Source organism: Mytilus trossulus, chromosome 6 (genome assembly GCF_036588685.1).
Source record: "Mytilus trossulus isolate FHL-02 chromosome 6, PNRI_Mtr1.1.1.hap1, whole genome shotgun sequence".
NCBI classification, from domain to species: domain Eukaryota; kingdom Metazoa; phylum Mollusca; class Bivalvia; order Mytilida; family Mytilidae; genus Mytilus; species Mytilus trossulus.
Window position 1 is genome coordinate 1274817 of NC_086378.1, and position 20645 is coordinate 1295461.

Below are 20645 nucleotides of genomic sequence, written 5' to 3' on the forward strand. Positions count from 1 at the left end.
TAACTTCTTTGCAAATGCATGACAAGTATTACAGTTTGAAAAAAAGCATGACATGTGTAACAGTTATCTAACCTAGTTAAAGCTGATATGATTTGACTAGTCGGAATGTTATTAAGTAGTTCAAACTGTAGAGGTACTTTTATTTAAGTCACTGCCAATCAGGGAATAAGACTAACATTTTCCGACCTGGGGCCAAACCTGCCACAATATGAAAAAATAAGCATGTTTAGATAAGCACTAAAAGCATTTTCATATACATGAAGTTATAGGGCCCAACCCAAATTTCAGTAGCTCTTGGGCCCTGCTAATCGTTTACCCTGCCAAAACTTACTAGAAATTAGATAGTCAACATAAATGAAGATTTCAGTTTTATTTGTTATACGTACCTGACTAACAATTTAAAAAAAAATCTGTTAATTCTGTTATACTTTACATAATCCTTTAAGATTAACTTATGTTTTGAAGATGCCCTTTTTCCTATAAATGTGAGTAAGAGTTCTGGCAAGGAAAAATAATTGTTAAATCATTTAGAGTACCAGGATATTGTAATAATCATTACACTGATAACAAAACAGATATTACATTGGCTGCTCTATGGTTGGGTTGTTGTCACTTTGACACATTCCCCATTTCCTTTCTTAATTTTATAATAAATATGTGAGTGATAGGCCCATTGTTCAACCAAAGTCTGACAATAAAACTCTTTTAAGGCAGTTTTATATTTAACTTGCAACAAAAAATATGGTTACAGCTTAGCTATTGTAAATTCAGAAATTATTTCATGCATTTATTATTGCATTGAGTCAAGAATGAAAAAAACAAAACATTAGAGTTTAATTCTGAAGAGTTTAATTGTAGCGATTTAGAAAAAAATATATAAAGGTTTATGTTTCAGCTACCAGAAAGCAAGTTCTTATAAGTGGGAACTTGCATTATTGCATTTAAAATTGTGAATTTATAATAACTTGATATTTGTAATGGCCTGTTATCCCCTTCAAAATATCACAGTGTACTAAAAAAGATAGAATAAGAATATGTAAATGAAAAACTTGTAATATACTTATACAGACCAACAAAATTCTTTTACATATATATAAAAGGCCATAATTGATTTTACAATATAACTATACATTATTTCAAATAAAATGCCATGGGATTTTATCATTATGAGAGCACTTCTATGATAGCTATATTGTAAAAGACAACGACAAATACAATTGTATAGCTTAATTCAATGATACAATCTTTTTGTATTACTATGGCTATTAACAATCAACATATATATCACAATCTAAAGATCTAATTTTTATTATGAATTGAAAGCCTTGGAATATGTCTAAAACCATATAAAAAGGTCTACAACTTAAGTTTATGTCTCTGAGAAAAAAATGTTTAAAAATGTTTTATGATTATGCATAATAATGGCACTTAACTATAAATAAAATATTTTTCTACATTAGGATGTACAAAAATTATCAGCCAAAACAAAATTGCTGCTTATATTATTTTTTTTAACAAAAATTCAATTCATAGAGAACATGATCCTTATTACATAATTTCATAGATCCTAGATTCTAGCATCTCTCACTCTGCCTTGTAAACTTAAGGTTTAATTACAAAAAAAATCTTCTTATATTCTGTAAAGTACTAGGAAAGTAAGATTGTATTAGTGTACAACCTAAGAAGATAAATCAATAATAAATATTTGGTAAACAAAATTTTCTGTATAAATACATTTTAATAGGTGGCTTTTTAGGAATATTCAAGTAATACTTCATTACAAATTTTACTCAAGAGTTGATGGGAAAAATATTTCTGATGAAGTTGATACAACTAATAAAAGACAAGCAATAGCATATTCTCACAAAGGCCACTGCCAGGCGATAAAAAAATGACAAATAAAAAAAAGACGAACAACAAAGTCAAACTTAACAAACATCCTAAACAAGAACATCTTCGCCAATGTCATCTAAACTCATACAAGAGCTCTGTACATTGTGTCCAGCACTGGAGCTCTGTCCATTATGTCTAGCACTGGAGCTCTGTCCATTATGTCCAGCATGGCCCATGCTCTGTCCATTGTGTCCAGCACTGACCATGTTTGCACCATTAGACTCGACATGTGTATTACCTAACATGTTCTCATTTAAACTGACAGAGGATCTATGTATCTCACTTCTGTTACCAGCACACAAGTGTAAACTGACATTAGAACCTCCTAGTTGATGTTTCGATCTAGCAACTTCATGACTATCTTTATTTTCATCTAAGTCTTGCCTCATTCCATTTCTCCTAATTGAGTTAACATCCTTATTCTTGCTTTTGATTTCCCTTCTAGATTCTTGATTGTTTAATGTTCTATCAGTATTTCTATTTGGTAAGTGACCGTTAGTAGATATTTTGTCACATGAGTTATTACTTGCACCAGTTTTGTCTTGTGATTTCTTTCTTGCACCAGTATTTTCTTGGGAATTTTTCCTTGCACCATGTGGTTGCTCTCTTTGTTGGTAGTTCATAGATTGTTTATTCTTATCCTGTTCTCTTCTTTGTAATTCATCATAATATTTCTTGCTTAAGATTGGATCTTTAGGTTTCAGTCGATCTCTTGCACTTGGTGGATTATTGTCGGAACCACCATTGACATTACCCCCTTCATTTGATTTCAATCTTTCCCTTGAACTTTGTTTGGTGTTGGGGGAATATTGATTTCTGGTATGTGACCTCTCTGGAGTCAATTGCTGACCAGCAGCAAAATTTTGATGGTCACTGGACCTATGCCGATCCTGTGGTGATCTATTTCGATCAGATCTTATGTGTCCAGTCTGTCCTCTGGCACCATTGTGATTTTGTGGTCTATCCTGATATTGGTTCCTGGTTCCCTTTTGAGATTCATATCTTTTGGCATTATTGTCTGTTTGTTTTCTATTTTTATCTTGATGATGTCTTCCAGTTGGAAGTTCAAGGTTAGAAACAGCTTGACCTTTGAATAACCTTGATTGTTGATCTTGATCATCAATTTGATAAGCCTGATTGACAACTCCCAGATCTCTAGGTGACAAAATTTGTTCAGATCTTGCCTTTGTTAAGTTACTATTCTGCCCAATATTAGATATGTTACACATAGACTGTGTACCAATAGTTGCTTGTATACTGTGTAAATCTGGCAGTCGACCAGTGTCTAACAAGTGAAGTTTTGGCTGTCCATTAGAATTTTTATGGTAATTCCTATGGACATTTGCGTGTCTCGTCTGTGTAGAGGTTGAGACAGCCTCTTGTTCAGAGATAGCACCGTTTGAAGGAGACATTCTCTGTCTCTCAATGATCGGACTGCCATTATCGTCTAAAAAAGACTGATTAATGTTCTCAGTGGAATAATATGGTGGTGCAGGATCACTTGAATCGTCCATCATGGGTGAATCTGCAGTTTCACTGTACGGGGGAGGTTTTGGAGGATATTCTTCATCATCTGGCTGTAATTGAAATAAAAAAAACATCATTCAGAATTTAAAGATCTTTCTTTCAAAAATATACAGAAAAATGAATATATATTTGTTTAAAGATCTGTCATTATCTTCTTAACCATTTTCCTTACTGATAGGTTATGTCTTATTGAACTCCACCCCACATCTCCTTAAATTCAGATAAATGACCAATTAGATATCTTTCAGAGAAGTATACTTGATAGTAGAATTGTTACATGTTTTTATGTCGGGCCTTTAAAGCCAAACCCTATGGGTTTTTCTCATTGTACGGTTGCCTATAATTGCCTTTATCCACTGCATTTGAACTTTGTTGGATAATTGTCACATTGGCAATCATACTAAATCTCCTTATTTTTTAATATAGCCCATTAAAAAATTCAGTTCAATAAGGTAAAACTTACAACTGGTATTCCTGTAATTAAAGCTTCATCGTAAGTTGGTGGGGCATCTGCAGGTCTCTGGAAATAATCATGGCCTCTTCTCCCTGTCAAACAATAAAGTTTACTATCAATAATGAATAAGGAAATAATCATTGATGAGTCTGATCTACATACAGTCCATACCACTTTTCACTGTGTGACCAGGTTCTACTGTTAACTGTAAATTTGATGATACATGTGCAAAAGAGTTCAAGATGTTAATATCCTAATGCTAAGTTCAAATTAGTTGGCTTGCTTGCTTTGTTTGTATAAATGTTTGTTTAAGAATTTTTATTAAGATTGACATCTGCAATCAATAGATAGACAGGGCTTCAACTTTTATACATTGCTTAACTTCCAATTACATTTATAATATAATGTACACAATCTGAAACACTGTCTATCTATTGATACAACAGAAAAATCTTATTACAAAGCAAGCAAGTCAAACAAACCTAGCATAAGGATAACACCTTTAACAGTTTACAGAAATTACAGGTGAATGCTGCTTGACAAGTAATAGAAATTGTACTGTACTTCTCATAAATATAATCCTGGTCCTTTCATGCACTTTTTACAATAAGGAGAATAACATGGATCTGGCACATAAAAAAGCTGACTAGTAACAAATCTGTTAAAAACTGTGTTGCGCAATTCATATTGCCAAATATATATTTCAAGAATCTTAGAATTGAGTAAATTAATTTGATGTATTCACAGAAAAAGATACGTGTGTAGGCAAACAAAAAGTAAAACAACCATGAGTTAGGCAAACAGAAAGTAAAACAACCATGTATTAGGCAAACAGAAAGTAAAACAACCATCTATTAGGCAAACAGAAAGTAAAACAACCATATACTAGGCAAACAGAAAGTAAAACAACCATCTATTAGGCAACAGAAAGTAAAACAACCATGTATTAGGCACACAGAAAGTAAAACAACCATGTGTTATGAAATAAAAAAGTAAAATAACTATATTTTAAATCTGATAAAGTTTTTGTACCATTTTCAAAGTGATATACTTTGTTTCTAATTATAAAATTTGACAAAGAGACACAACTCTTATCCCTGTTTACATTCCTATGTTCTACACTTACTAAATTCATGTGCAAACCCTTTGTTTATGCAACCTTGGATCCAATGAAGAAAAAAAAGACTTGAATAAAAATACACTTTTAAACACAAACAAGACTTTCAATGAAATATATAAATTAAAATGTGATAGTAAACAATTTCAGAAGGTTGATCGAAATATTTCGCTGTAGTAAATTTGTTTTTGAAAAAAAAACAAATGATTCGTTCTTAGGTTGATAAAGGTTATGACCTTTTAACTTAACCAATCATCTACTGAGATTGTTGGCCAACACATATTGGTTGAATTTTTTTAAATAATGGGTTCAGAAAGGGTTAAAATGCCAAAGAATTAAAGAAATTATCATAACATTCCACATGCTGAAACCTTACTTTGCAATACAGTTGCAGTAGAAAAGTACTTACTTCTCCTTCTATCTGTTGTGCATACGACTGGATCATTACTTTCCCTCATCATGTTGGTGAACTGCTGGGCTTGTCGACATCTTCTCACCAGAACAAATAGGACGGATAACACTATCAGTAGGAATATAGAAACAACAATGGGTATAATCACACTAACTGTTAACGTGTGGTCTGATTTAGTGTCATAGGAACCTGAAATAAATACATAAATAGTACAGATAACACTATCAGTAGGAATATGGACACAACAATCGGTATAATGACACTAACTGTTAGTGTGTGGTCTGATTTAGTGTCATAGGAACCTGAAATAAATATACAAATCTAAATATAAGATTTAGACACTGACTGTGTATGTGTGTTGGTCAGAGTTGATGTCAAAGGAACGATAAATAGAAACACAAAACGTCCTTAATATATAAACTTTCAGTATCGGCACTATTGTGTATTTTAGTTTTTGTTTGTAAAACTGATGTGTTTTTGAATTTGATTGTCTATTTCTACTACAGCAATTATTACTAAAAAATTTAAAGCAAAAGTGATCAGCTCTTTATATAAATCGGTTTGTACAATACTTATACAGTCATTACAGTGCAACATCAAGGTCATCGTTGAAAATCTAACGATGGTCCCGTATCAAGTCATTAAATAGAGGATTGCACTCCTGATGTGTAGTTTGATTTAGTCACATGACTTATGTAGGGGTGGTTCCATACCTGAACAACCAATACTTTCATCACTCCCATCTTTACAATGTTCCATATTATGAGCTTCACATGCTAGCTGGCCAGGGATACAGTACCCATTGGAACATTTAAAATGGGTATTGGAATTACAACCTGAAATAAGATTTATTTATTGCTTTGTTATCTTAACATTTTTATGGATCATTAACTTGGTAAAAAAAGAATAACTGTTTGCTATTAAATCCACAGAAATTATAACCCAGAAGGTAGACATAACATTTTATTTTTCTGAAATGACATGTGGAATTACCTGTCTTGAACAAGGGTATAGCAAACACATCTGTAGATGTAGTATTAAATTGTAGACAATACTTAAGTGTTTGTATCATGTCAAATTAAGGACATGGTTAGCTAATTATAGTTTGAAATCTGTAATAGTTATGTATTATGTGTTGGCCCACTCTTGAAAGCTACTACGTTTATGACAAATTTGAAGCCAAAAAAATGTATCAACATTGGACTTATATTGAAATATTTAAGATTGATCACGGGAGGGCGACTTATGTCATAAAATTGTTTAGGCTGCACATACAAAAACAAAAGATGTTGGGTTTACTTCAATAAGACAGCAACTCTAACTTCACATAAAATTATGTGTATTATCTAGTTCTGCTGAAAAACATTTTTAATTTAAAGTATTGGTGAATCATAAAAAGAATGCATTCATATTTGTCATGACTGTTAGAATGATCATCATGATTTTTAGGGCGCCATCTTCAAAGTCAATCACTTATGAAATGAATAACTAATACCTTACAACAAGTTAAAGATGGCAACTAGCTTTAACCTGAAAACACAAAGATTATATATAATGATTACTAGCTGTGACTTTATGCATTTTTTTTTACCTGATTCATAATAATTTTTATATGAAGCAAATGCCAATTTGAAAGTAATTGAGTTTCTGTAGATTCCACGAAGTCGTATGTAAAATCCTTCCTCGTCTTCAAAGTCCCGATAGCTGCCACCAAACTTAGGAAATAATGTGCCAACAATCAGTCCATCAGATGTCAAACCTTTGTGAATTTCTACTTTAACATCACCAGAGTTGTTATCACCTGAATAAACTGAAACAAAAAGAATTCATGAAAATTTAATTATTATAAATAAAAATCTTTTTATTAAATATAATGATACCTTGTTTAGAATAAAACCACCTCAATTGCCTCATGTTAGCATACTTACCTGGAGCAAGGAAAATAGTGGGTTCAATATCTAGCTGGGTCAAACCAACAACTTGATAATTGGTATTTGCTACTTCTCCCCAAAGCAGGTAGCAACTACAGTACAGTTCAAGAGTACCAACTCTCCCACACCCTACACCGAGGAAAATGTCGGAGCCACTCCGACAAACTCCGATATTCCTCCCAAAATGTTGGGAGGAATTTGGGAGTAATCTCTCCCAAAATCAGGTAAATGTTTATTGTGATAACGAGCTCACTCTCTACACCGAGGAATTAATTGCCCTTATCCTACTTTGATCTATACCGGCACAAGACTGAATGGGTAATTGGAATACCTGACAGGTAAAGGTTGAAGTAATAAAGAGTTATATTTCCAGTCTACTGTACCAGTTTAAGTGTCAAACAGGTGTATAATTTTAAATGTCTTTTATACTAATTAAATTTCATTTGTGGTAATAAAAACTGCAGTAAAAATATTTTCGTATTTTTTGTTAGCCCATCTAAAAATATCTTAACCTTAATGTACTTGCTTTAAAAAAAAAAACGATTATAAAATATAGCGGAATATGTGAAAAACAAAATATTCTACTTCAAAGTTAAAGTCTTTATTTAAAAATTATAAGTCTAAAAGTTTTATATATGCAAGTAAAAAGGAAAATTTATTCACCATTCATTAGACAAAATGATTGCCCCGTATTAATTGTGTAAATCAACGGCATTTTCTTTTTACGATTATCTAATTGCTGGAATGAATAAAAGATTTAAAAGCAAAATGTTGTTGTTAATTCTTTCAATTGTATTTAAGTTTTATTAAAAATGAAAACTACTTAATTTTGACCTCGATGTCTTCACCAGTAAATTAATATTTTATTTACGAAATGAGCATACTTGTGTAAAAATAACCGGAAACTTTCGCTAAATTAATCTGAGCAGTTAAATAAAATTACGTGTTTGAAAGTTTTGTATATTCAAGTAAAAAGGAAAATATTATTCACCATTCGTTATGCTTAACAATTACGGCATTTTCGTTTTACGATTTGTTGGCAGTACAGCAGAATAATAATACATTTCCGTTACAACAGGAATACTTCCAGCTGCATTAATTCGTCTTTGTTTAATATTAACTTTCGCACAATGAATGTAAATTTGTGTATTTTCAACAAAAGATTTTAAAAACAATTATTTGCCGTTCGAAGACAATTCCACGATTCACATCTCAGTTATCAACAGTTTGGGTTGAACTTGAACTTGACTTACTTAACCATGTTAAATGCTAAAAATAGTTAACATCAATGTTATCCACAGCACGAGTTTTTTAAAGGGCGGGAAAAAATATCGCGTACTAGTAAACTCAGGTGACCTTTCTGGCCGACCGTGGGAAAGTCCATTCAAGGTTTCTAAAGTTGCAGAACGACATTTTTGTGCAATCGTATTGAGGCTCCAGAAGGTCCTTTTACAATTGATTTATCGGGAAAATATAATTCTTATCCGAATAAACGTGAACACATTTTTAACTATTTGAATTTTAATGTTTTATCTTTCAAAAAAGAAAGTACATTAGTTATATGTCCATGGTCAATAATATAGATTTACAGTTGGTGATGTATTAATTGAAATTATGATGGAAATTGTCCGGGGTGACTGATTGTATTCAAATGACAATAATCATGATAATATGATAAAGAAATGCCAATTGTAGGCGGTTGGGAAATTTTGAAAATAAAATGATGACTGACTTAACTGGAATAGAATATTATGATGGGCAATTATGAGGTTTGATAAATTTTATTAATAATTAAAGGATTAGTGACCTATCGGATAGCGATAAGCGGATTACTTATCATCACAACTTTAAACATCTTTTGTAAACGTAAAATGATTGAGCGTCATAAACTTGTCAAACACCGGTAGAATTATAGTACATTTATAATATAATTAATGTGAAAATATTTTTCACTTTCCAAATTCAAATGACGAAATTGATATAAATACTTTCGTCAATTTGAAAACCATTCCGTAAAATGCGAAAATGACGAGCACTATCAATATCACTTGAAATTATTTCCTTTGTCAACAGAGTTGTCATTTAACAGTTTCTGTTCGTAATTTGAATTATTCAAGTCTGTATAAATGTACCGAGGTGGTGAAACATCATATTTTACATTGCTCAATAAATTAAGTTTACTTGATGATCCGATGAATCGGGTTACCGAAAGAAAAAAAATGATTTTATCAGCCAGTAGATTTTTTAATAATGAACAATTAATGCGCTGATATTGCTTATTGAATAAGTTATAAAAGAAACTAATTGTGGCAAAATCGTCCTTGCTGAAAGAACACAATGTATGACCTGACCGGACTGTAATAGAAACACAAAATAACAATTTTCTTCATACTTTTTCGTATGTACGTTCTATTTTAAAGATAACGGCATAAGACACATATATAAAAGATAATAATTATCTTATTCTAAATGATATTGTCACATCTTTATCTGTCAAAGAAAGGAAAACATTTGTTCAATTTATAATACCGTGATTTTAAAGCACACCTGTGCAACCAAGATCGATTAAATGTTCAAAGGTAAATTATCTGGGTAATCCAATTATGTTGTCACGCCGTTAATTTGAAGAACATCCGATGGGCAATAAACCAATTAACAGCCACGCGGTGTTGGGAGAGAATCTTTGGAGGATTTTAGGAGTGAAATCCGCGGTACTCGGTGTGATTCCGAGAATCACGGAAATCGGACAAAAAAGTTATCGAATCGATATTTTTGAAGAGTACTGTATATGTACCAGCTGCATTTTTTTGGGGGTGTAATTTTTTCGCCTGGTATATCAAAATTATCAATCATGGAAGCAGTTTTTGGTTTTCATGAATTTTCTAGAACAGCCTTTATTTTTGCTATACAATTGCAGGTGGGAGAGTGACTCATTTAATGGTATATGTGTAGTAACTATATTACCAACTTCCTTGCGTAATTAGATTGTACATGCAGTTTAAGGTGGAACATAACAATACAGGGAGATAACTCTGTAAAATTTAGCTGATAGTTTTAATCAAGTTATAATGTTAAGGAAATATTTTGATTCATAACATCTAAATGATCAAAATGAGTGTTTGTCAAATTGTTATAGATCGAATTAAATTTTTCTGATAAAGTGTTTGGTTCAAGATTTTAGATTTTTTCCCCCTTTTTTTTCAAAGGGTCAAATTATATATTTTGTCAAAGGTTTTTTTTATCAAAGTTTAAGTAACCACCTTCAATCAGTAAGTTTTTTTTATACCTGAAGAGAACCTATTCAGCTTCATATATGTTCCTTTGTATCCAGGCTGTGTCTTCACAACCCATACACAGTCATACTGATCACTAGAAAACTGGGGTTTAAATTCAATATGGCCACCATCCAATGTCATGTAGTACTTTCCACAATCTGAAACATCAAATATAAAATACTTTTAAACATAATTAATGGACATCATGCAATTAGGATAAATAACTGCTGACACAGAGATGTGTATCACCTGTATGTAACTTTATAGTAAAATGCAAATGTTGATACTTCAATGGCAATACTAAAACAATGTTTCTTTTTTTTTACAATTATTTAGCATATAGATTTAGAGGGTTTTCTAGTGGTCTTCCACCCTATTTCTGTGGGAAAAATTATGTTGAATATTTAAGGAATCACTCAAGCATGACTGAAGTGGGCTCTCATGAAAATTTCTGGATCCTTCGTTGATAATTACTCACCTAGTCACATTTGTGTTACAGCCAACAAAAATCATTGGCATTTTTTCTAAAATGTTTAAATATTATAAGTACTTACTAGTATTTGGTTTTTGATAGAATTCATGTGCTGAAATAGAAAAAAATGCCATTAATTTTGTGGAAGAAATGTTATGAAATACATTCATTATCTTTTGAATTTCTTTCAGAACATGACAGGTTTTTGTTTCGAGAACAACAAGTGTATTTCAATGTACAAATTGGACTCCCTCAGAATATAAAAAGGTTTTGAGACTTTGATATACTGTTTTATTATTGCGAAAAATGTTACAGAGTTGTCAATGCCATTATTCAAACTTGTATTTTGAAATATTTTATATGAATTAAACATTGTTAAACAGGATATTTCTCAAAATCATTAAATGAAATTCACATTTGAGTCTTAAATGACAAAATCTCAATAATAAATGCAAACATTAATTTCTGAATTTACAGTAAATTTCCACAAGTATATCTTTTCAGGAAGAATAATTATGATAGATTGCTGTTAAAAGTTGGGTGGCAGTTTTAATGCACTTTTTTGGCAGAAGAACACATTAATGTGATATGAAAATGAACCCTGTTCTGTATTATTAGACGAACAGACAATTTTTTTTTATCTATTGTACCCATTTTATTTATTGTGTCTGTTTAGTTAACACATCATTGTAAACATAAAGGAATTTGATAAGACTGTCATCAAAGTGAGAGGGTTAGCACTATAAAACCAGGTTTAATCCACCATTTTCTACATTTGAAAATGCCTGTACCAAGTCAGGAATATGACAGTTCTTGTCCAATCGCTTTTTATGTGTTTTGTTATTTGATTTTGTCATGTGATTATGGACTTTCCAAATTGATTTTCCTCTAAGTTCAGTATTTTTGTGATTTTACTTTTTGCTGGTTCACAAGGTAACAGTCTACAGGAAGACATGTCATCAAACACATTATTCAACTTTATCTAATTTCAAATGTCATAATTTTCTTACCTGTTATGAATCTATACGAAGCTTTGAAACCCAAATTATTTCTGTAAGAGGATCCAGGCCAGCCAGTGTCAAATATTAACTGTAATTCATTATTATCTGATTGGACAACAGGTCGAGGAGTGGCATCATTTATAATGATAGGAAATCTATAATCTGAACTTGGATTAAACTGAAAAAGAAAAAGTACCATTGATATGAACATAAGTCATCTAAAACAACAGTATTTTAACGTAAGTATTTGCTTAGGCCCTATGTCTTCATTTATTTCTGATGAAAGGCTGATTTAGTTTCTTAAATTGATAAGAGAAAACAAAAAAATATTAATCCATGTGTTGTCTTAAATTTCTTGAGATTTGAATAGATCAATTGCTTTGATGAATAATTAGACTAATTCTTGGGCATTGCTGTTAGCTAGCACTTGTCTAAGTCAGGAACCTTTCTGCTCTCTGCTCTTCAGTCCTGTTTGGTTTATTCTTTGAAACATTCCCCATTTCCATTCACAATTTTAATTAAAACAAGATCTGACACTTTAATATCTCATCTGCTACTATATGGGGATAATAATAAAATTTAGATACATTTATTTCTGATGTATAAATGATATGCTTACATATAGAGCACCTCCAGGTGCAATGTCAAAATCATCAAATTCTATAACTACTTTATCTGTTGGATTCCTGCTTCTAAATACATATATTGTCTGCTCTCCATTCTGTATGTAGGGATTAGGGAATAATGAAGACATAACTTGGCCTGTTCGGTGGAGGACTGAATCTCCTTCATATACAAAACGTCGCTCTACAAGAAACCAGTTATAAAAATGAAGACATTTATTGCAAAACAAGATGTTATTTTAATATGTTCTGCTTTGCTAACAAATTGACATTGCCAGCACATATAAAAGTCAATACCACCAAGACATTGGTCATCAATTAATCTATGAGACACGAGAAAAATGAACATCTACACTTTTTTAACATTAACATGGTTAATGAAGTAATAAAACATTGTTAATAAACTTATTTTTGCAAGTACCATTTTCAAATTTAGAACATCGCAACTGATTTTGTGGCTATTAATATTAAGGAACTTCATATAATGACTTTTGACTCTTGACTTTTAAATATTTTCAACAGGATACCTACTATGTGGTAAGACATCCTGGCAGCTCACTTTAGTAATAACCCATCCATTGTATGAGAGGGTGCTACTGCTTTAGACTTTCAGAAATTAAAAAAATCTTATTTTACATCAAATTCATAAGCATTTGCCAAATGCTCTCCTTCTATTTCATTGTTCAAGATTATCTTTACTTAAATGTTGACACTGAACTTACCCACGGATGTAAAAGTAAGTTGCATGTCATGATTTGTAATTCCTGTGTGACAAACAGCTACATATAATACACTGGACGTGGTCTTGTGAACTTACCAACAGCTGTAAAAGTAAGTTGCATGTCATGATTTGTAATTCCCGTGTGACAAACAGCTACATATAATACACTGGATGTGGTATTGTAGTCCGTCCAGTTACTGTCCCAGATATGTTTCATCGTAGCATTGTGATCATTGTAGTAATAGCCATCAAAAACATAGGCATAAAAACATCTGAAAAATATATATATCATATGAGACCTCTGGGTCGTGATTAACATTGCTTGTAGCTTGACTTCACATCAGTATGAAATGCTGTCCTTTATCATAAAAATAAAGCATGCATTTAAACTAGAGGCTCCAAAGAGCCTGTGTCGCTCACCTTGGTCTATGTGAATATTAAACAAAGGATGCATTTGAATTCATGACAAAATTGTGTTTTGGTGATGGTGATGTGTTTGTACATCTTACTTTACTGAACATTCTTGCTGCTTACAATTATTTCTATCTATATTGAACTTGGCCTAAAAGTTTTAGTCGAAAATGTTAGTTAAAATTTACAAATTTTATGAAAATTGTTAAAAATGCACTATAAAGGACAATAACTCCTTAAGGGGTCAATTGACCATTTTGGTCATGTTAACTTATTTTTGGGTCTTACTTTGCTGTACATTGTTGCTGTTTAAAGTTTATCTCTATCTATAATAATATTCAAGATAATAACAAAAAACGGCAAAATTTCCTTAAGATGACTAATTCAGGGGCAGCAACCTAACAGCAGGTTGTCCGATCCATCTGCAAATTTCATGGCAGATTGATCTTGACCTGATAAACAATTTTACTCCCTGTCAGATTTGCTCTAAATGCTTTGGTTTTTTAGTTTTAGCCAAAAACTGCATTTTACCCCTATGTTCTATTTTTAGCCATGGCGGCCATGTTGGTTGGTTGGCCAGGTCATGCCACACATTTTTTAAACTAGGTACCCCAATAATGATTGCGGCCAAGTTTGTTTTAATTTATCCTGGTAGTTTTAGAGGAGAAGATTTTTGTAAAAGATTACTAAGATTTACGTAAAATGGTTAAAAATTTACTGTAAAGAGCAATAACTCATAAAGGGGTCAACTGACCATTTTGATCATGTTGACTTATTTGTAGATCTTACTTTGATGAACATTATTTCTGTTTACAGTTTATCTCTATCTATAATAATATTCAAGATAATAATGAAAAACAGCAAAATTTCCCTAAAATTACCAATTCAGGGGCAGCAACCCAACAACGTGTTGTCCAATTCATCTGAAAATTTCAGGGCAGATAGATCTTGACTTGATAAACAATTTTACTCCCTGTCAGATTTGCTCTAAATGCTTTGGTTTTTGAGTTATAAGCCAAAAACTGCATTTTACCCCTATGTTCTATTTTTAGCCATGGCGGCCATCTTGGTTAATTGGCTGGGTCACGCCACACATTTTTTAAACTATATACCCCAATGATGATTGTGGCCAAGTTTGTTTTAATTTGGCTTGGTGGTTTCAGAGGAGAAGATTTTTGTAAAAGATTACTAAGATTTACAAAAAATGGTTAAAAATTGACTATAAAGGGCAATAACTCCTAAAGGGGTCAATTGACCATTTTGGTTATGTTGACTTATTTGTAGATCTTACTTTGCTGAACATTATTGCTGTTTACAGTTTATCTCTATCGATAATAATATTCAAGAAAATAACCAAAAACAGCAAAATTTCCCTAAAATTACCAATTCAGGGGCAGCAACCCAACAACGGGTTGTCCGATTCATCTGAAAATTTCAGGGCAGATAGATCTTGACCTGATAAACAATTTTACCCCCATGTCAGATTTGCTCTAAATGCTTTGGTTTTTGAGTTATAAGCCAAAAACTGCATTTTACCCCTATGTTCTATTTTTAGCCATGGCGGCCATCTTGGTTGGTTTGGCGGGTCACGCCACACATTTTTTAAACTAGATACCCCAATGATGATAGCGGCCAAGTTTGGTTTAATTTGGCCCAGTAGTTTCAGAGGAGAAGATTTTTGTAAAAGTTAACGACGACGGACGATGGACACCAAGTGATGAGAAAAGCTCACTTGGCCCTTCAGGCCAGGTGAGCTAAAAAGTGTAAGATAAAAGAAAAATCATTGGCATGTAACATCTTAAAAAGTCTGTCCACGTTACTTTTTCTCTACACATACATACTATATTGGATGTTATTTAACATAATCTTGATGTGCCCAGTTATTTTCTAAATGTTTGTATTGTTTTTGCAAATTTCTGTGTGGTTGTCTGGCTAACTTATGACAATAAACACTAGGGGACATCTTAGCTTTCAGGGAAGTGAGAGATTTTGCTCTGTGTTGAAGGTCTCACTGACTGTGAGATGAAGAACAGCCATAAAAACATTGTTCCTTTGTATTTTTGTGGGTTTATTTTTTTTAATTTTTTGCTGTATGTGAACTGATTTTGTGTCATCATTAGATACATTTATACCCCATATCCTTTCTTTTATATAATGTTTTCAAAATGATAATTTGTTTTTAGTGTTGTTAATGTTAATAAATGTTACTATGTATTTTTTTGTGGACTATTGATTGTCTCTTTCCTAGGGTAAATACTGACTTATAGCAGTATACTGTTTTCACATTCATATTGTTTCTGAGTCTTCCTCTCAGCATCTACTAATGACTGGTATATACTAATAGTGTAAATAAGGTTTCTGAATCAATGTTTTCATTATTCTTGCGATTTCTAATAGAATGTTTCTCATGGCAGTATCTTATTCCCAACTGTATTCCTAAAGCTGAGGGTAAAAGTTTGATTTTGAAGAATATTAAATGGAGAATTATCAAAACATTAACTTACCCATTTATGCATGCTTGAGGTGGACGAGTCCAAAAACAAGTGTTGTTAAATTAACCTCCCCATTCATGCATGCTTGAGGTGGATGAGTCCAAAAACAATTGTTGTTAAATTAACTTACCCATTCATGCATGCTTGAGGTGGATGAGTCCAAAAACAATTGTTGTTAAATTTACTTACCATTCATGCATGCTTGAGGTGGATGAGTTCAAAAACAATTGTTGTTAAATTTACTTACCATTCATGCATGCTTGGGGTGGATGAGTCCAAAAATAATTGTTGTTAAATTTACTTACCCATTCATGCATGCTTGGGGTGGATGAGTCCAAAAACAATTGTTGTTAAATTTAAATGTTGTTTTAGGTTTGATAGACATGTAACAGTTTGGTTTTGACTGAATACGTAAGACAGATGGACTGGTTTTATCTGTTACTTTCCCCTTGAATACTACTGTCCCTGTGTCTCCCTCATTACGTAAGGAAAGTCTATTAACTGCTGAAACATCTATGTCACCATAATCTGTAAAGAAAAAAGTTCAAAATATAGGATTCAGTAGATGTAAGCTTTTTAATATACCAGTATATGAAGGAAACCAGAAAAAGATGGCTCAGTGTTGTTAAACACATGTATTTGTAAAGAGAAATCAAGCTTCTCAATGTCCAAAATAAGTGTTTTTCAAATTGCTAGATATCCAGTAAATTATTACCATACTGTGACGTACAGACAGACAAATTTTAATCTTAATGTCCAATCCTCTACGACAGGGCATACAATTTTTTAAGGGTTCTGCAGAACCCAGTGTCTCGTCTACTTTTGCTGTTAATTGCAGGCTCAACAAAAATGAGGGGGAAAATAATCAATAAAATATTCCTCTCAATACTCTCTTTTGATTGCAGGCGCGGATCCAGAGGGGAGGGGGGGGGGGGGGGGGTCAGGGGGTTGGAACCCCCCTTTTTTGGACGATCAATGCATTTGAATGGGGACATGTAATTGGAACCCCCCTTTGTCCTGGCCTAGGAACAACCTTTTAAAAATGGCTGGATCCGCCCCTGGATTGTATGAACCTTCTGTCCAAGTTTGATAAAAATCCAGAATAGTTTATGAATCTAATAAATTATGTTTTAAAAACTTTAACTGCAGACTGTATGTAATGTTAACTGAAAGTTTATTTGGGCCAGGTGAGGTAAAAAGGTGTTAGCTTCAACTGTTAAAAGATCACTATAGGTAAGTGGTCTTACTGATCTATTCTCCATTACTTTACTTACCATACTGTGATTTCACAACAGATAAAACAGCAGTTGTATAAACCAAGTAACCTAGAAATACAAGTAAGGAGGAATTATATAGTCGTGTACAAAGGTGGAATAATCTTTTCTCAAATCCAAAGCCTGAAACTTTGTCATTACATTTTAACTAAGTATCTTATGTGTCAACAAAATGCGAGATTTCCCTCTGAAAGAAAATAATACACAGGGGTATTAACCATAGAACCTATTTCACATTGTTTTTTATGTGATTAAGTGATTTTATGCTCATTTTGTAAGTATTTTTTGAGCCTGTCCCAAGTCAGGAGCCTCTGGCCTTTGTTAGTCTTGTATTATTTTAATTTTAGTTTCTTATGTACAATTTGGAAATTAGTATGGCGTTCATTATCACTGAACTAGTATATATTTGTTTAGGGGCCAGATAAAGGACGCCTCTGGGTGCGTGAATTTCTCGCTACATTGAAGACCTGTTGGTGACCTTCTGCTGTTGTTTTTTCTATGGTGGGATTGTTGTCTCTTTGACACATTCCCCATTTCCATTCTCAAATTTAAATATATTTGCTTGATGTTTCCTGTGTCAGTCATATTTTATGTATCTTTTTCTTTAAGCCACTTTGAGATGCTTGACTTAATATTTTGTAATGAAATATGCTCTGCCAGAAAGATTAAATGAGACAAACAAATAATGAGAGAAGCTAGCTTGCTGTTCAGTGTGAGCCATGGGTCCCTGTTGAAGATTGTACCTTGACCTATAATGGTTCACTTTTATAAATTGTGACTTGGATAGAGAGTTGTCTCATTGGCACTCATACCACATCTTCTTATATCTATATAAAGAGAAATTTCTGTACTTACATGTGAAAGCAAATGTGTTCATGCTGTCAGGGGGATTTACTAAACCTCTTTTCCATATCTGTAAGTAAACAGGTTGCATGACGATGTTATCTTGTACAAGTTCTCTTAATTACATGTAGAATGTGCCTACTGTGAAAGTACTTTTATTCGTGGGGTACCAATTTTCGTGGTTTTCGTGGATGACTTTATCCACGAATTTAAGTGTCCAACGAAATAAAACAACCATTGTTTAAATCAAGACATGAAATGATACCCATGTACGTTTGACTACTGATATGATCTGGAGAATATCGCCAAATCTGAGAATACTGAGTCACAGAACTACAATCACATGTAGGATTATTCACCTTGTATCTTTAATAACCTAAACTGTACAACTTTTGATCTTGTAACTCTCAAAAAAGTATTTTTGATCGCTGAAAGTCAAATTTCCGTTATTAATATGCTAGTATGATAAAGTGTTCATTTTATATCCTCATACATGTAGTTCTCGTACATATAGGAAATACTAATTTCATCCTGGGCTTGATTTTGATAAGAATTATTTGAAAATTCAAGATACATTTACAGCATTTGTTTATATTACTGTTTTCTTGAGGTGACATGTTTATGACGTAATTAACACCTTTGATGGTCTTTAATCTGTTGAGCACTTTATCAAGGGTTAATTAGTGTTATCACTACAATTAACACGGGTCAATGTTCACCTTACAATTTCCTTCAATCCAAACTATTTGAAACCTTCTAAAGGCTTTTTTTTTCAATTTTTTTTTTTTTCGAAAACTAAAATCCACGAATTGAAAAACCCACGAACATGTTACTATTGCTCAAACCACGAAAATTGATACCCACGAACTAAAGTACTTGCACAGTATATTACAATATTGCATACATGTACATGACTTGTTATAAATTATTTTAAATGCCAAACTATTTAATTTAAGTGGGTAGAAATGGGGGTACGTTTATGACAAATAACTGTAAAAAAATCTTACCAAATAATTTTAACAATAATTTTAGAGGCATGATGATTTTAAAATGTACACTTTCATTTAAACCATAATTTAAAATTCGACTGATTTAAACACATCACGTTAATTTTTTTTTCAAAAATGACTCTTATTTTAACAACAATTATTTGGGACTTAAACGATTCATGATAAAAATATTTAGACAAATCACAGTAATATTTTTACCAATTTGACGCTAATGGTACATGTAGCTGAAAATGACTATTTGATGACTGATGTTAGAGGGCATTACTACCCTTGTGTCCACCCTAAGGGCAAAGGGTCCCTCTTTTTAGCTGTGCATAAGAAAGTTATCTTGTATATACTGAAATCAATCAGTGATCATAAGTTTATTGCAGACTATACATTATACATTATAGTTGAAAAAGGGTGGGGGGGGGGGGTGGGGGGGGTCATCTTAGACGTCTGACACCTGTGTCCAAAATATTGCGTAATCAGACTTGACCTAACCATGTTATACTTTTTAATGATAAAATGTTAAATTGTATTACAAAAAAAAAGAAGTTTTGACAATAACAAATAATAGATCGAGAGAGGAAAGGAAATTAGTCTCCCAGACCATGTCAGAAAACTGGTCTGTGAAGAATGTGTCAGCTATCCCCCCTTTTTGTATTGAGATGAGCAGTTATCTTTTTTTTAACAGATTTTTTTAAAATATGAAACTAACATGTATACTATTAATTTGAAGTGAACCATTTCACTACAGATGTGTATTTTCTGTCCGGTTAAACCATAGTTTACCCTAGAAATTTGTACAGGTAACTCGGAAGTGTTCCACCATTTTGTTTTTATGATGTCATGTGACAGGTAATATATTTCTCCTTTGGATAAAAATAATCATAAGAAAAGGGTATTGAAAAATTCTGAAAAATATGCCAATCATGTATGAAAAAGTAATTTTCTTTTTATCCATTTTCAAAACAAAAGATTAAACTAATTTTCTAAACCAAATTGATTTGCATGAAATTAATTTACTAGTAAATTCAGAGAAATAATTTTAGTTTTTTACTATTTCTAAAATCTTAATTTTCTACAATTCATACAATCAACTCTTGTGTCGTGTAAGCTGCTGCATGTACATATATAGTAATTATAAATCATCATTCACTGGGTAGTATATAGCTGCAAAAACTTGAAGGGGGGTACCCCCTTTTTT

General features: G+C 32.2%; 1 protein-coding gene across 2 annotated transcripts; it reads right to left on the reverse strand.

Moving 5' to 3' along the window:
* Positions 1-1511: 1511 nt before the first annotated feature.
* LOC134720559 (uncharacterized) lies at positions 1512-20284 on the reverse strand. 2 transcript variants are annotated; one of them, XM_063582882.1, is made up of 14 exons: positions 20157-20284; positions 18459-18516; positions 17604-17654; positions 16635-16857; positions 13428-13698; positions 12702-12889; positions 12092-12260; positions 11164-11193; positions 10621-10767; positions 6995-7213; positions 6117-6239; positions 5401-5592; positions 3884-3966; positions 1512-3470 (listed from the first exon to the last, which is right to left on the reverse strand). In XM_063582882.1, exons 5-14 carry the CDS (start codon positions 13450-13452, stop codon positions 1941-1943), a joined length of 2706 nt encoding a protein of 901 aa, XP_063438952.1. In that variant the 5' UTR covers positions 13453-13698; positions 16635-16857; positions 17604-17654; positions 18459-18516; positions 20157-20284; the 3' UTR covers positions 1512-1940. The 2 variants fall into 2 exon arrangements, with proteins under 2 accessions (XP_063438952.1, XP_063438953.1); XM_063582883.1 differs by lacking the exons at positions 16635-16857; positions 17604-17654; positions 18459-18516; positions 20157-20284 and adding an exon at positions 16460-16513.
* Between the last annotated feature and the right edge of the window lie 361 nt (positions 20285-20645).